The sequence below is a fragment of the Mastacembelus armatus genome, chromosome 13, assembly GCF_900324485.2.
Source record: "Mastacembelus armatus chromosome 13, fMasArm1.2, whole genome shotgun sequence".
Classification (NCBI taxonomy): domain Eukaryota; kingdom Metazoa; phylum Chordata; class Actinopteri; order Synbranchiformes; family Mastacembelidae; genus Mastacembelus; species Mastacembelus armatus.
Window position 1 is genome coordinate 16,066,950 of NC_046645.1, and position 18,639 is coordinate 16,085,588.

Below are 18,639 nucleotides of genomic sequence, written 5' to 3' on the forward strand. Positions count from 1 at the left end.
ACCTGCTATTTTTCAGCATTGTTCTCAGCAGAGAAAGGCAAGCAGGGGTAATTTGCATTTATAAAGGCCTTCCTTACCCACCCTGGGTTTGGTTAAACCATTCTTTCTCCCCTCCCTATAATAGAAGCACAAATTGAGGGCTGTGAGTGCGGGCACGGAGGGATGATGGGAAATATATTAATTTGTCTCTTGTCATTCGCTGGGGATAATTTGAATGTTGTCATGGTAATTTGGTACTTCGAGGCTGTGGGTCACTTTCAGACAGAGACCCTGCATGAGCTGGGCCCAATTCTTGTGAAGCACTGATAAGAGCTGCCTGGTTTGTGTGTGCGTGAGTGTGTGCGTGTTTGTAAATGTATGTGAGTGTGTGTACATGTGTGTACCCTTCACTGCAATGATGAATTACCTGCTTATCTGGCTCAGTCCAGAGAGAGGAGCGCATGACGGCATGGGACTGTCAGGGAGAGAAAGAGGCAGCGAGATAGGCCGCTGAAGAAAGAGATGCAATGATGTTGAGGGGGGTTGGAAGGAGGAGACGGGGCGTCACAGGGGTGGAATGGCCAAATAGGGCAATGGAAGAGGAGAGATATGGAAGTGATAGTGCTGCTGGATGGAAGGGGATGGTGATGCTGAGCTGCAATGATGCATTGTGGTCATTCTGCTACAAATGGGTGGCGAAAGCTAGAGCCAGTACACTGACAGCACAGGCAGGTTGCTGGTTTAGAAAAAGATAAACGTTGAGCTGACATGGAGACTGACATGTTCTCATGTGACATACCAGATTCCTAACACCATGTCATCTGGTCATAAACTGCATACAACTAAGCAAGCTTTACCCCCGTCCTATCCAGCTGTTCTGTCCACTTGTTACAGACAAGTGTTTTTTTTTGCCTCACTAGTGAGCTGGAAAGTATTGTCAGCAAGGACAGAAGAAATGGAATCCAAAAGTAGAGTCAGCATAGGTCTAACCAACTATGCCAAGATATAGCCAAGCTTCACTATTAACAGTGATCTAAAAAATACAGGTAAGACAACAAGGATGGCTTATTTTCAACATCTGTGTAATAGCTGAAAGTTTTCAGTTCACTGACACTCCACATCCAGAAGAAATGAGAGAAACCTCCCCAAGTCATATATATTGCAGTTTTTATGCATATCAATTACAAAAATGGCATTTAAGCAAAGTGACAAAAGACAGTAGAATTGAGCTAATGTGAATGTTTGCTGAAGCTGCAGACTGGATCTAATCTGCTGGAGACCCCTAAAACTAATGGGGGAATGGCCCATGCATTCCCCAAGGCCTCTAGTCCATGATCTGTAAAGAATGAACCATGGCATAGAGTATTCCTAGTTTTATGCATGAGATACAGAAAGGGTGGGGACAGCAATCAAACTTTTCAGCACTGGCAGGTTTTTCCCGTGGTTTACCCTATTACCTACTGCTGTCAATCTGCCACATGGTCCACAATTATTTTTCTCATGCATATCAGAGCAGAGAGTTTATACAAGCTGAGAAAGTAATCGCTGTTAATACATCTTATGCATCTTCTCATGGGTTTGACTTTTTATTATTCATACAGCTACACACACACACACACACTCTCTCAGAGAGAGACAGGGGTTCATTTGGAAATCAGCTGTCCTTGGCTGTTGTGTCATCTCTGCTGTGTAATGGATGTTTGTAAGGAACACCTGAGCTCCTTCTCCTGTGCCACCTCTTCCCTTACAGACCTTCTGTCTCTATTTCTGTCCATCTCTGTCCCTTCAGACTAGCTCTCTACTGACAACAGGTTGATAATTTATATTTGCAAAATGACATTTAGTTCCGTCACTGTACTGTGTGCCTGGGGTTGCTGTAGATTGGTGAGGTTTTTTTTCCATTGGCAAATTGATAAATGCTACAGGAGGTGACAGTGACAATCTCATGAATGTAAGCAAACAAAGTAGTAGTGAGTAAGATTATTGGTTCACAATCAAGGCAAACAATCTGTGTGAAATTCTGCCACAATGAGAATTGTATGTGGCTTACCTGTATTTGCAGAAATGCACTAATGTTTTGTAGCTAATCTTGATGTAGGTTATCAAAAGAGACATTCCTCAACACAAAACTGACACCAAATGCTTCTAGAAATGGTTTTTAGACTAGCTGCCTGTAGTTATCACAGAAAAAGTAAAATTTTGTCTAAGAACTCTGATAAACTTTGAAACAGGACGCCAAAATTTGTATACTGTATATTCTCCTATCAACCCATACATTAATCAAGTATCCACTAGCATTATGACTCAACATTTATGGATGAGGATTCCCAAAGTTTAAACATATATATTTCTATCTGTTCATGAAATCTACACTGTCAAAACCTCCAGAACAAGCAAATAAATGTACAGTGTAGAGGTGGATTGGATCATTGTCTCAGACCCCCACCCCTACATCCTTCTCAAGAATACAGAGGGATGGATAGATTTGCAGGTTTTGTACATTTTTTTTTACAGTACACACACTGTACATTTCAATGAGGGTCATTCAGTTTTAATATATGTGTTTAGAGAGCTTCCTTTCTGCACCTGCTGTTGTGCTCTTCACCACAGCCATAATGGTGACTGACAGCTGGGATAAGCCAGCCTTCCCTGAGGAATAGTTTGTTTTCTGCAGCAAGTCCAATGGGATTGGCAGCTACACAGGGAGCCAGTCATGTGCAAATGGTTCTCCATGAAGACTCAAAGTGATCAGACCAGCACTCAATTTCTGGCTTCTAAGGAAAACACTCCGTTTGCTAAATTCAAAATAGTGGATATTTTCCATTTGATCTGTGTGGAACTAACAGTGGGAGTTACATTGTGCTGGTTAATAGAATAGGACTATATTGTGCACAAAGGTAGAAAATTGTCCCAGATCTATCTGGTTGTTCAGTAAAGCATTAAAGCATACTGACACATAACACTACTGGCAGTATGATTAATCTGTACTACTGTAAGTAATAGTAAGTCTTCACAATTTACAAAAACAGAAAGAAGTGCTGTGCAGTGTTCTTTCATTATTTATTTTATTTAAATGTGGTGCGCACGTCAGAAAACAACTGGTAAACAGGTTATAAATGAAATTTGCAATGAAAAGAGTGATGCAGGTCTGCTAAGAAACCAAACTGAGACATTTGACTGGTGATGGGAGGCAGGATGTGATCACCAGCTTATTTTTGACTCTCAAAAGTAATAACATATCAATTTCTAGGCTATGGCTTAAAGTTTCTGCTACTCTCAGTATGCGCAGATCTGCCGGAATGGTGCTGGTCTATGTTATGTTCTAATACAACTTAAATAGAAAATCTATAGCATATCAATTAAATTGTGTATCATGCTGATAATTTTCTTGTCAGAGCATATCCTCTCAGCCCATGGCCACAGCTCTAATAGTATAGTGCAAAGAAGGGCCTTTAAGATTATTTTATGCCTAATTTTGAGCTGACAAAAAAAAAAAAAAAAAAAAAACTGTTTGTGTGGACGTAGCTCAAGGCTCCTCTTGTGTAAATAATCTGCAAGTGTCTGGTGTCAATTTGATGATTTTACTACACCTGACTGACGCTGGGGAAACGCAAGATGATTTAAAAGCTTCACAGAGTTTAACAGCATGGGAGACCACAGACATATCAACACTTTAAACTGATTTTTAATATTATATTCTCTGAACACACACTAGATGATTCAACAAGACCAGGAGACCACACCTGCTGTTATTAGGGTTTCGCATTGGCTACTGTGGGTATTCCATTGGCATTGCCCTATGAAGGCTCTGACCCGATTCGATCACCAAGCCTTGAATTGAGCCACGCCTCCACAATCTTTGGACAGGGGCAAATCAGGCATAACATTGTCTAGTTTGTTTGTTTGAATTTTAAATTCATCCATTAGTGTGTGGCACTTTGTTTCAAGATCTGCTCTTTGTGATGAGCACTAGTTCACATGTGAAACCATTTGAGCTCTAAGAAATATTGCAGAATTGGGGGAGTTAGGAAGTGTGAGTGTGAAATTTCGGTTCGAAGACCAATATCTGAGGTTTTTTGGGTTTTTTTTTTTTCAGTAGGTGATATCCAGGACCTTTTTAAAAGAGAGCTCTTATCGCCATAGCCCGTCTTGGTTGAAATAAAGGTGAGATCTGGGTGAAAAAATAAGTTCTTCATAGGCGGATTGGGATAAAGCAGTAAGCAGAGGCATGGAAAGTTTAGATAGGCTGTTTCTCAAAGGCTCAGTCAGTTTCTCCTTATCTGCTGCGCTCTTATCGCTTCATTTCATATTTACAGATATTGGCTAATAACCCCTGCTAGTGGCAGCTGACACAAGGTTCCCCAGGGAATGCAGCTGCATTTCAGAAAGGTGAATCCATGTAATACCTTCTGGCTCACATTCACAGGAACTCTCTGCCTCCACCACTTTATTCAGTTTTCTTTTTTTATGTTTGCCAAAGAGACTGGAAGCACGATGAAGGCACAACACTTGATGAACTGACATTGTTGCCTTTCCTTCTAAAGACAAGCCACCCATGAAATTTTAAGTCTTTTGATTACTGAATGTGATAAAGCATCTATCAAATAACCATAAAAAAAGAGGCAGGCAGAGATGAGGGGAGAAACAAAGTCTGTCATCCCTCACCCTGCATTGTTTTAATTTACTCTCTTCTGTCTTCGAGCTGGAACAACACATTTTCTGTGGCCTCACATCTCTCTCATCACACTTCTAGCTTTTGAATTCACGCTCCAAGTAATAAAGCTCGTTTGTTCTGCCTGTGTGCACAGACAAAGATTTGGCATCAGTTACTGGGAATAAGATCGGTTAATGTTGCTCAGCAAACATTTCCCAGGCCTCAGCCAACACACACCAGTGCTGTCATGCTGACCTGAGCCTTTAGAATCACAACACATCTGTGCATCACTGCCCTCCTGCCTTCTGATTTATAAAATTACAGGTGAAATAGGAAAGTGGATAATGTTCTTACAGACATTGACCTACTCTATTCATCTGAAGTAAGAAGTATAATGTGAAATAAACGCTTTGTTTATTTCACTGTGGATTGGGCTAAATCAAGCATCTGGAGCTCTGTGGCTGTATGTTAAACATGTTTTCTATGGTAGGATCGGGATTAGTGGTGTTCAGTTTGGTAGGGTAACATAGAAAGAGACAATAGCGTATATGAAGAAGGTGAGCCTGGTAAAGAGATAAAAAAACAAAAGTCCTTTAGGTGTGGAAACAGAGGTAATAAGGTGCTAAATAGCTTGTGTGAAGTTCTGACTCCTTATGACCTAGAAGATCTTTGATGTTCTCATGGTAAGAGAATCCCACTGGGACACATGTTGTGGTAGGATTCTCATCATCCACTCCTTGTGACATTTAGCCATAAGCACCCACTGGATCTGCCGCACCTTAGACTCAGTATCCTCGTCCTTATCCTCTGTCAGTCATAGTGTTGTTCATCATGATGAAAAAGGTCTGGTAAGCTGCTGGAAAGGTCCTATGGGTTGAATTCGATGGTGCATACAAACAACATGTGTTGTCATTTAGGCTGGATGACATGTTAGAAAGTTTTTCTGTCATCCAGATAAGCTCTGGGGCAGCATGTGAAATGGGTGATATGACCGTGCTGCTAGAGGAAGAATGGTGCCAGCCAGCCCTGGGGTTCAGACTCAGAACCTTCTTGTTTAAGCCAACAATGCAGACCACTGCTGAATACTACTTTTTTTTTTTTTTTTTTTTAAACACTGGAGTGGGAGGGAATGGGAGTCATTCTTCTGGAATTGGGATGGGACAGGATTTTTTCTTTTTTTTGGATGTGGGACAGGAAAGGTTTGAAAATCCGCTCCTGTGTCAACCCCTACTGAAATGTCAGCTCAAAATATGACAGATTTAGTAAAAACAATAGTTATATGGTGGTAAATGAAACAAAGCAGCTTGTCTCAGTCTGGAAAGAAAGGTGATCAAATTGGTGCTTTTCTCTACCATTAATGTCAGCCTGTGGGGCAGTGAATGCACACACTCGACCAGTGATGACAACATGAAAGCTTACAGGCATACTTCACAACCTTCCTTTTGTGCTGACCATATAGTGCCGATCAGTTCAGTGTGCATTTCTGCATTATAATTGAAGTCTAACATGTCTTTCTGTCTTCTTTCAGGTAGAGGATGCTATGCTAATGTTTGACAAAACCACCAACCGACATAGAGGTAAGTTTGCAGTGGCATTTGCTTGTGTGACTCTTATGTGTATGTGTTTACACATAAAATTCAACATACTTCTTGAGTTCTTGCTCAATAGCCACCACTGATTGATTGCCTGTATATTATCTGCTGTATATAAAAGCTGCTTCACTACTAATTCAGTTCATACATATTCATACTAAGTCACAACAGCAACATCTACATCAGTAAGTGAATTTCCTCAAAGATTCCTACTTCCTTCAAGGTCAGGTCTATTGTTTTTATCCTAGATAGCTTTCACTCCACCCAGCAATCCATACTAAATGTTTCCTTGTTATAGTGATTTGCCATGCTGCTGACCGATACACACATGCACAAACACAAGTGCATACAACAGCACGTGGCACTTGAGCCTGCCAGCTAAACACGCCACATAGACCGGCATTTCTTTTCCCTATCAATTTAATTAGCATCATTTCCCCTTCGGCCATTTTGCCCCTCTGATAAGTCGATATGGATCTACACCGGCATTGTGGTGATTGGATGATGGAAAAGGGAGACACAAGGGCGAGAAAAGAATGAGGGGGTCAAATAAGGGAGTGAGAGAAAAGGTAAAAGAGAAAAGGTGCCCCACAGCTGAACAGAAGGACAGAGATTGAAGGAGCGAGGCCTGTGTGGTCTGATAAGGGTTCAGATAGCTGATTCTGCAGAGCAACTCAGGTGGCAGGATGGTTATCGCCTCCCCCTCCGTATCAAAAAGCCTTATCTTTGGCTCCAGCAGTGCAGCCCTGTGCCCCAAAACAGAGGACTTTACAAAGACACAGCAGCAGCAAGGAGGAGACCAACATTCATTTCTGAGCACTTTTAAAGACAGATACAGGAACTAGTCAGCCACTCCAGAACAACACAGTACAGGGGTACAGTCTATTGTACAGTTGGTGGTTCTGAAAAAGAAATAGAACATAGAAGGGGGTTATAACATCCTGGGTGTTATATTCATGGTTTTGACCATGGTTCTTTCTTTTCTTTTTTGTTTCTTTTTTGATAACAATGAGACTGGAAGAGGACTGACAAGCAGTAAAACAATTTGACATGGTTGGACTTAAATCCCAAGTTAGACTATTTTTTAATAAAGACATCACAGCATCGGTTTGCAGACTGCTTCTTGCACATATTATATAGCTTTATGTTTAGTCTTCAATATTATCACCACTAAATTCTAACTATAAAATATTGTCACTGTAATCTTCACTCAACCACTTACTTTTTTGATAAACACTAGGTAACTTGTGACCTTTGGATTCTAAAGAGATACAGTATGTACAATTGCATTTGGTTTCTTTGACAGGTCATCTGACCATCACAGCTACTTCTTGACTGGATGGTTACAAAATGATGTGAGCATTCAGTGTCTGATATATGGTCATGTGTTTACAATATTTACACAGAGGGAGAAGATAGCATGTGATATAGAATGTTGAATATAGAATAGAAAGGATGACCATGCACGGCAAATACTACGTGGCACTTTAGGTAAGGAGGGGATCCAAGGTCACATGGTGCTTGTTTGCACTGCTGGACATAACAGATGAGCTTGGAGATTCCCAACATCTACTTCTCTGGTAGATGTGACAAAAATTTTGATGCCTGTTTCAAAGTCTATGTCACCATAAAATACAAATGCACATATAGCTCTGTGTTTTTGGGCAACTGATACATTTGGAAAATTAATTTTCCATAATCTTTTTAAGGGTAGCGCGGTGGTTTAGTGATTAGCACTGTTGCCTCACAGCAAGGAGGCCATGGGTTCGCTACCTGTAAGGGACCTTTCTGTGTGGAGTTTGCATGTTCTCCCTTTGCTTGCGAGGGTTTACTCTCTAGTTCTCCAGTTTCCTCCCACAGTCCAAAAAACTTGTATGTCAGGTTGATTGGTGACTCTAAATTGCCCATAGGAGTGAGTGTGAGTGTGTGAGGTTGTTTGTCTCTATGTGGCCCTGTGATGGACTGGTGACCTGTCCAGGGTGTACCCCTGCCTTTCACCCAAAGAGAGCTGGGATAGGCTCCAGCAGATCCCCATGGCCCTGGTTAGGAATAAGTGGGTGTAGATAATAGATGGATAATCTTTTTAAGATGCACAAAATTGCTTTTTTTAAAAACAAAACTCTGATTAAAGACAGTGTGCCTCCAGACTCCCTGTGTGTTTTCGCTTCTTTTTATTGAACTTTGAGAAGATTCTTGTTTTTTGATTGCAAAAGGATTCCTGTGATGGAGGACTGCATGTACAGTATGTTTGGGTGACTGTGCACGTATGCTCTGATTGCAGGAACAACGCTTACCTATGTTCTTTACAGCAGGGGGGTGATTAGAGTACACTGTAGACAGGGACTCCCTAGTTGCAAAGTCTGGGACACGTGCATAGAGACACACATTCACTTTAAGACAAGATTTTATTCTCAAAATAAAGTGATCACAGAGTAGCCTGTTAAGCCTGACATATTTGATTTGTTCACACAATGTGCATTTCAGGCTGACAGGTTCAGCGGACCGACCACAGGAGAGAGCTAGTAATAGCAGCTGGTAGATGACCAATGGCAAAAAGGCTAATTTTTACATTCTGAAGTAGTATTTTGTGTAATATTTGGAGGAATTGATATCAAAAATAAATTACAAATAACTGACAACAAAGAATAATATGCAAAGAATGAATTACATTATGTTTACACCTTTAGTGATATTGCTGAAAACATCTCCAACCAACCAAGAAGAGTTCATTAAAAAGTTACACATTTCCCACACATGCTAGTTGGTTTGCAGAGGTGACTGATCCAGTCCAGTGTACTCCATTACTAGTATTTATTTATATGCAGCCTGGGCAACAGTTTATTAGGACATTCAGCTCATGTACCTTGGCCATCTTTATGTAGATGTATCTGAAGGATGATTGAGGAAATGTCAGTGGAATATAAGTGTGATCAATTGGGTTTTCTGCTGTACACAGTTCGGCAGAGACTGTTTTGGGTTGACAGTTCAGCTACATAGAACTAGTAACTTCTAGATAAATGTATGTTTTAAGACAAATAACTACAAATTAACGATTAATGGAGATATATGGAATAAACACAATGTTTGGCTGTTAAATAACACCAAAATCCCTCTTTGTCCTTTTGTGCTCATTAAGTTAAAATCACACTTTAATATACTAGTAATATACACACTTTGATGCCAACTAAATCACGGCCAGTTCTGTAGTGAAAACTTCCTTTGCATCTAAACAGATGTATGATTTGCCTCTTGAAATGCATCATCTCATTTTGAAGAGTTTTAACAAGTCATTGCTTTTCTAAATATACCAGTATATTTTCTTTTTACAACCTACAATACAGCAATAGCGTTTCTCTGCTTGCATTTTTTTCAGTTTCCACGCTGGAACTACCATTCACAAGGAATTCACTGTGCCATCTGACACGCCTCAAAACTGATATTGTACTGTTGCATCAAATCTTTGTCTGACACGGACAAAAATTGGATGCAACCAAGATTTTATTAGACCTATCTTACACAGTGCGACAAATCTTGAAGATTGTTTTATGGCACAATATAAGTGGGCCTCGGTTTCCCCAAGGATGACTGTAGCCTATTCAAACAATAACTGCCCTCAAAAATACAGATGTTTTAGCAGATGCAGTTTAAAGTAGCTTGATGTCTGTTGACATTATTTCACGGTTTAGTATCATTTGAGTGCCTGTCTTCAACAACTTTAGATAGCTTTTGTAAGACAATGCTATTACCCTTTAATCATCATAATGATGACAGCATGTGTCCCATGACATTGTCATAGTACAGATTTAGTGTGTTTGTGTGATGTAGACAATAGTATGCAGGGAGGGACACATTAGATTCTAAGGGAGCTTTAAGTCTTTAGGGTGGACAGTGATTTGAAGGTGCTGATGTATTGTGACTTGATCCTAGTTAGATGTTCTGGGGCAGCATGGTGGAGCAGTAGTTTGCACCAGTCAATAGCAAGATGGTTCTAGGTTTAATTCTTGTTCGACCAGCCCATTCTGTGGGGAGTTTGTATGTTCTCGCTAATTCTGCTTAGTTTTTTCCAGCTTCTTCCCACAGTCTAAAGAATTCCAGTTGAATCGTGATTGGTGACTCTGGTGAAATTGCCCGTAGGTGTGTGAATGTTTGTCTGTCTTTGTGTCTGTCTCAGGAATGAATAGATGCTCTGTGGTAAGTGCTGACTTACTGTGACTTGGCTCTGGTTAGATGTTCTAACAGTCCAGTCCTGCCAAGTAGCCTATAATAAGGTAGTCCCACTGTGATGATTCTGGTGCTCACTGTTTATTTAATAGTGTGTATCCTGATCTAAAGTCAGGATGGGATTTTCATCATTCGCTGGTTATGCTACAGTGGCCACGTAGCAAAATCAGCACATCAGCAGTGAAGGAGCAGTCCTCCATCACTTTTTTTTTTATCAAATCCATTCAACCTCAATGCTGTGTGAGCTGGAAGCTCTGATTGCATTTAGCAACACTCACAGTTCAATGCACAATCAATGTAGTATATGTATAGTACTGTGTGGTGATGTGATTGTTCATCTTAGGATTGTTTTTATGTAGGGGTGGTCATGGCTATTTGCCCTTACAATTCCCCGACACTGACCTTTGGTATCATCCCTGCCGCTGGTATCATACTTGCCGCTGACTGCTACAGCTTTTCTGTGTTATCTTCTGTAGTGACACTGACCTCTCAAAGTTCTTCAGTTGTATGATTGTAGGAGTTAATGAATCATGAAAGCATCAATAACGAAATTATTGATGATAAAATAATGTTTCAGGATACATTTTTTTAGATGAAGACAATTGTTCTGTTTGCTGTTTCGCACACAGAAGCTGTTAAAATTCAAATTGCATCCACATTGCATGTAAATCAAGATGACCCTTTAATTTTTATTTCAATTCTCTTAACTTTATAGAATATTGTGTGTTAATCAGTTTAGTAGTCTTATCCTAAGAATTTCATTTCCCCAATTTGACCTAGGGGCACTACTCTACAGATGACAAATGAACCCTTTCATTTGAATTGAATTGCATCTGATGTATAGTCACATTGTTGTCGAAAGCCATTCCACAAGCTAATCAGTTTAGATAGATAGAGTTTGAAAATATGAACTCAGTTCAGGTGAGGCACAATTTCCCTTCTCCAATTTGCAGCAAGAATATAAAATGCATGCACAAGCTCAAAAATATTGGTCTCTGGTCTCTTTTGAAAGGTAACTGTATATTTTAGAACCAAAAAAGTCAAAATCACTGAATCAAGGAAGAAAAGGCACAAACATGGTACAAATGTAAGTTTTACAACTATGGCAAAAATAAGGCCTGTTGGTGCACCTTCTGTCTGGAAGGGTGGGACAATGTCTTTTAAGGGTTTAGATGTGCTGCTCAGCCAGGAGGCCAGAGACTTTCAATACAAGTGTTTGCGATATAGCTTGTAATATGAATATTTCATTGGAGAAAAACCACAATCATGGAAAGGCAGAGGATTCCATGTTTAGCTAGAAGTGTTCAGTTTGCCTGACTCATATTTTTAAGAAAACAGCACATCTATCTATGATCTAATATGAAAAGCAGAACTTTCAGTTTTTTAAAATTTCTTTCACAAATCTTGACTGTGTTTAACCTGCATGATTGACACATCCCACAATTACTGCAGGGTCTATCTGAGGATCGGATAGCATTCTCTCCTGGCTTGCTCACTGGTTGGTTCCCAGCATGACAGGCAGGCTCCCTGCATGACTGTGCTGATTGGCCTATTACCTCTCCTCTAGCTGTGTGGGAGGTCTGGGGGAGCAGCTGCAGCTCAGGGAAGGCCATTTGATGCGGAAATCACTCTTATAAATAATATAGCTGTGGTAATAACCAGCTGCTTTTGACCTTGCCCACCACCATGTCTGTGGCCAGTAATGATTCCACTGCTGCCTCTGATTGACGCATGCATTATTAAGCCACTTCCTTCTTCAGCGCTTAACCCAGTCTGGTGCCAATTATAAGTCAAATAGCATCTTCTCCTTTATTTGCATTTTATTCTACCAGTGTTCCATGTATCTTTCATGTATGCACCTCAAGGCTGACTCGGGATGTTGTGATGGGTCCTTCAGACAACTGTCTGATTTCCAATTAGGCAGAGCTGACCCTCACTGTCCCTGCTCTTTACTCTGCCTTGTTGTCAACCGATCTCTGGTGATTAATTTTTTTAACTGAGGACACTGAGCATGGGCTCGCTGATGAATTGCCATTTTCTGGGCCAGTTGGGTAACGACAGGTTCAGCGTTTGCATTTTCTCCTCTGGCCCTATTAGGGCAGTGGGTCATTAAACTAGTCTTTTGAACTTATCAGCTCTGTAATAATATCAAAAAGTGTGCCTTGTTAACTCCATCAACAATTCCCCTTCTCCATGGTCACCTCGTTGCTCTGCCTTGATTTTTGATGCTGCCACACAACACTTCTGTTCAAGCATAACTTGACCTTTACTTTAATTGCCTCTATTGTTAGTACTTTTAGTTAGTCTTGCACATCATTAAACATCAGCTTTGCACCTCACTGCACGTTGCTGTAAACACTGCAGAGAGAGCTTCCAGGTCCTTGTGGATCAAGAGGAGTGGATCCTTGGTATAGCGTGCTACTTGGACACAAGCCGGGGACTGATCATCCCCAACTGGGTTGCTCAGATGACTTTGTCTGAAGATCAAAGACCCGAAACACCCCATGACCCTGGGTTCTTCACCGCTGAAGTGTCCAAGCTGCCTATCTAGATGGATGGTGTTTTCTTTAAAATAAATACACACAGATACAGATTGAGACACTCTACTACAACATGACATCCAAATGCACAGTGCTGTGTTGTGATTACCTGTGCAAAGTGTAGTAGGCTGAGGCACTGGAACTGTATTCATTTTGCAGAACCCTGTATCACCAACGCATAGCTCTACATTTTCATCCTTAAGTTCCAGAGTCGTTTCTTCAAATATGATTCTTAATCTTGAGATTAAGCTTCAGTAACTGTGACTTTAGCAGCTCACAATTTATTTCAGAGTTTCAGCAATATTCGATGTTATTTGACATTAGGTTTTGCCCTAAAATTGGATTTCTAGCAGGTTTTGGTCTTCTGTATTTGAGTAATTCTTTCATATTTGGAATCACATCATGTAGATTAGTGGTTCTTGCTACCCAGCACTACAGCTCGCAGGTTCCTCTGCCCCAACCTTCTGACTGAAATTACACAAGAAAATTCTGTATCATTTTGCATTTTGAGTCCTGTAGGAGTTTTCCTCTGGAATAACATTGAAGCTATGTCAGCTGCATGTAGCAGAGAGAATAAAGGCCTCACTATTCTTAAGGCATTGATCTGTCTTCCATCCATTCTCAAAATTACTGTTTCCTTCATTTTTGCTTTTCTTGCCAGACTTTATCACATCACTTCTACTTTCCATTGTCATTTCTAATCTGTCAATAGCTGTCGCTGTCTCTTAAAGCTGACACACACACACACGCCCTCCTAGATCCCCAGTGGTCATGAATGGAAGAGAAACACAGATAAGTCAGGTGTAAACCTCTCCAACAACACTTTTTACATGTTGAAGCAAAATACTAATTACTTCAGCAAACAGGGAATGAAATTATTGCAACAATCATTGAGTGCTAAGTGATGTTGCATCCCCAGGCCACACTTAGTTATCTGAAATAATGGAGAACAAATTGCTTAATCGTTGTAACTACCACATTCCTGTACCCTCTGAACATAAACATTACATACTATTTATTGTACCACATCACCCCAACCACCCCTCTCCCCCACCCCAGGCTCATGTGCTGTGCTTCACCGATATATATTCTCAGTGATCTACTGATAGTCTTTTGTATTCAATACCTTTGCCTTTCACTAACTCTCTTTCCGTGCTCTCAACATAAAACACTACTTCATCACATAATTGGACTGTAGCGCCACTCCAGCAGACTCAGTCCCCCCCTTTGAAATGACCTTGAAGTATTCAAATAATAAGCTGTTGACTCTTTACACTGCCTACACTGTACTCTCTCCAGCATAAGCCAAGTATTGATAAGCTCCTTTCCAATGCACCTAATTACAGCTGCCAAAAGCAATGGCTTCCTTTATGGATCTCCCCAAGGGCAAGGTGAAGAACAATCCCTACATCTGTTTCATATATCAGTGCCCATTTCCACTCCTCTGCACTTGTGCATTTCTTGTGGATAGAGGCTTGAAGGGGGTGGTTTAAAGACTGAGTTGTTCCCCTTGTGTCAGTACATGTCTGTCTGACTGATGCTGTCTGGCAGGCTGCTGTAGCCCCAGGGGTGACCTGTTTGTCATCTTATTAACTTGTCCAGAAAGAGAAAGTGGCAGATAGAGAGATAGAGGTCAAGAACACAGTTCCTCAATAAGTACAACCTTAAAAGGATGGGGATAAGGTGAGAGAGAAATGAATAGAGAAGCTTGGGCAGGAGTGGAGTTTCCCAGCATGGCAATAATCGCTTCACAAGTACAGGGTAAAACACCTTTGGAGTATTTTAAAGCTGAAGGTAGAGCAACGCCCCTACAAAACTCAGCTCAAAAAGCAGCTGAAACGAATCGCTGAAGAAAAATTAGGAGTCACAAGTGCAATGAGATAACCCTGACAATGTTGTCAGAAATATTTTCTTTCACTTTAGAGCACTCCTTTCTGAGATAAAATGAAACCACATGCAGGATAATGTGTGATGTGGATCTTGGTCTTCGTTGTCAAAAGTTACACTATATACTCTCGTAATTCCTCTGTTAGGATCAAAAGTCTAAATTGTTTATCATAGAATTTATTCACTGCTATAAGTAAATGTACATGTGATCTTGTTGTGTAATTGAACGTTTGACTGCTTTGAATGTTGACCGCTCAACACATGTCAGTTGTGCATATGTTGAAAGAATGTATGCGTTTAGGAAGTGAAACAGACCCGCTCTGGGGGCAAGGAACTTGTGACACCAAGTGTCCCCTGTTTGAACTTCATGAATCTATAGGGACAAAAGCCAGTTTCCTTGTTTCTAAGGCGAACGAAGTATATGTTAAAGGTCTTCTGTGTAACTATTGTGTAACCTTGTTTGCTATAAATAAAGAAGTCTGTGTGAGGCTCGGGGCTGCAGCCACAAACCCAAGAAGAGACGTCTTCTTGCAGCCACGAGCTGATCCCAGCCTGAAAAGATGCAACGTGTCTCTTGTTAAATGTTTGAGTAGAACCAGCTTCTGTGGACTATATATACTATATTGGAATATTATAATTTGTATATATAGCAGCAACGTAAAATCAAAAAACTCTTTACAGTGCTTGATGATCCATGATGAACATTGCATTCATAGTTTGGTCGATATAACTTTTTCAGTTTTGTTTATCAAGGTTTCCAAGGAGTCCATGCATGTTGCAAGTTTTAAAGGGTTATAAGAAAAAAAAGCTTTGACACTCAAGGCGTCAGGACATAGTGCACCACATTCAGCAGAAATTTAAAATATCATGGTTCATGATTGTTTTTCAAAGGGAGGATGCTGAAGACAAAGTAGAATGGTAATGGTAATCATGGGGAGAACATCTTAGTAAAAGCACAGTGATAATGAGTTAATAACAGCTTATCTCGGAGTATGATTCATTCAATAATAATTAGAGGATAGCAGTGTGAGTGATATTAATGTGAGATTACATTTTGATGAAAAACTAAATTAGTAAAGGACTTGTGGAGTAATATGCTAACAGTAAGTATTTTGTCTCATAGTCCTAAAATTCTTGCAAGGTAATAATACCTTTACATTTACTAATCACCTTCTCCTTAGTCTCCTTGTATGTTTTCTGAAGACTTTGCAAACAACTGCACAGGCGTTATTAACAAATGAAGCAATGATCATCACATTTCTTGTAAAGAAGAGATGGTAAGGGTATGGGGAGATTGGAAAGAAGGAAAGAAGGTCAAATTAGTGGCATCATAACTTCATGAGAAAACTGATTCAACATGGAGAGTTTAGAATGTGTTATGCCTATTTTTTGAATTTAAAGTATGCAGAGTGCAGTACTGGAGGTTAATGAGAGCTGCTCTCCTGGGTGGCAGCCAGCTGGAAGGGAAAGAATACAAAGTAGTAACTGTGTGAGAGGTAAGCAGAGATACAGAAAAGCAGAGAAAAAGACTGACAAACTAGCTCACCACTGTTCACGTCCACACTCTCTCCATTTACCTAGGTGTACAATATGTACTAAAGCCTATTGTGTTATTGAGATTCTAAACAACTTACTGAATGTCACCTTTACTTTCGCCCAACTCATCTCAGCTCACAGACCTGGTTTATTATTGCTCGATTGTTATCCGTACCACTGGCATGGAGCCACAGCACAACAGTGACGCTGAAAGGAGAGCACAGAAAGAGCCTGCCAAAGCCCCCCCTAAACTCTTATATTCCTCATCCTTTTCCTGGTGATGGATACGTTCAAGAGGGCACGCGCTGGGATAAATGGGTTCTTTCAACTTTAGTATTTTATTTCAGTCTGCTTTTTCTTTAGAGAATGATGCAGATTTGAAAAGAGACCCTGTTGCTTTGTGAGTTACTGACCTCAGTCTGTGTTGTCAGCAAATATTGGCAGCAAAAAAGAAAACTAGTATTATGCATCAGAACAGACAAATTAGTTTACATTGGATAATACAGCTGAGTAAGTGAAATATTTGTATTTTAAACCATGGGTGCCACAGTGATGCGGTGGTCACCTCACAGCAAGAAGGTTTCAGGTTTGAATCCTGTTAAATCCTGGGGTTTTTCTGTTCAGTTTGCATGTTCTGTGTGGGCCTGTGTGTTTTCTCCAGGTACTTCTGCTTCCTCCCATAGACCTAAGGTATGCAGTTTAGGGGTAGGCTAACTGGTGACTCTAAATTGCCCATAGGTGTGAATGTGAATGCCTGTCCCTATGTGTCAGCCCTGTGATAGCCTGGTGCACTATCCAGGGTTTACCTTCCCTCTCACCCATTGTCAGCAGGGATTGCCTACAGCCCACTGTGACTAAGTGGTATAGTGTGGTTGGATGGATTTTAAACCAAATAAAAAGTGTCACCATGATAACCATAACTTGTAAAATCTCATATATAATACAACACTACACAGTGTTCTAGTGTCTGTAAGCCTTTACCCATTCTCCTTGTGTTTTTTTTTTTTCTTTGCATATAGGTTGTACTGTGCTCAATTTAAAGGGTTTGTGAAACATGCGTTCCCACAGGCTCTTTTGGGTTAATGTGCTACCCTGAGAGGTACAAAGATGGTGATATATTATAAACAACAACAAAGTCAATGAAAGGAGGAGGTCACACTGGATTATTGTTTTTGTTGTTTCTCTTAACCATGATCATTTCATAACCTTAAACGTGTCTTCATTATTGTGCCCATGATGATGAGGGTCCAATAGAGCACCAGTAAACTGAGGGCTGGGTTATCTAAAATCTGAAATACTTTAAATCATGCCATGTGATGGTCTATATCTCCTATTCTTCTACTCTGACCATTATAGAGTCCTTAAAAATGCTTGACATTTGACTATTTATTGTCATTCTATTAGACTTTTTTCTACTCACTCATAACACCAGTATGTGAATAACAACTCTATATTAAATATATTTTGATGCAGAGCAAGTCATCAGTGTATTCTCCTTGTATTCCACCCCAGTGTCACTTCCAATGATGCAAAATATGAACCACAGCCTCCTGAACATGCATCCATTCAGATCTCAGCCTTCTGTAATATCTAGCACAGATGCTGTAAAATTCGGCAGCTGATGTTCAGCTGTGGAAGAAGATTAATGGATTGTCAGCTCATGTTGAAGACAGCCAAACAAAATGTTTAGCTAGAGCAGAATGGCACCTAACTTTATATTGTCATTGGAAACCTAGCAATGATACTGTGCAGCACAGGGAAATACATGAGGGAGATGAGAAATTGTATTTATCATCATTACAGCGTGTCATCTAAATAAAAGTTATTGATGTTTGCGTCAGAGGAAGACAAACGAGTATTCAAGCTCATACAGAACATAAACAAATGAAATCAACACAGATTGTGATGGCTTTGTTTGGCTGATTATGTTTGGTATTCTGATTATTTGTTACTTTTCCATCTATGTTACATCTAATGACATCATCTTTGTTCTTTTTTACATTTTATGCCCTGTGACAAAAGTTTTAATTTACAAGTCTACCACAAATAATATTCAAGAGGAAGCACATATACTCTAGAACATGTGAAGTGAGGTGGTCTGCTTCTCCCTCTATGGTCATGGTGCTTCGAAATAATGTGATTATCTTGGGGCCTTTAGCTATAGCACAATGGATAAATCACCACAGTAAATGAGTGCTCCTGTATGTCCGTGTCTGCTTTTTCATGCATT

At 40.2% G+C, this 18,639-nt stretch overlaps 1 protein-coding gene across 10 annotated transcripts in view; it reads left to right on the forward strand.

Moving 5' to 3' along the window:
* Positions 1–18,639, forward strand: part of msi2b (musashi RNA-binding protein 2b) — a 220,870-nt gene that overhangs the window by 93,854 nt on the left and 108,377 nt on the right. For all 10 annotated transcript variants that reach the window (XM_026316669.1, XM_026316661.1, XM_026316713.1 and 7 more), the window contains exon 7: positions 6,162–6,210. In XM_026316669.1, coding sequence (XP_026172454.1) covers positions 6,162–6,210 — 49 coding nt within the window. The remainder of the gene's footprint in view (positions 1–6,161; positions 6,211–18,639) is intronic.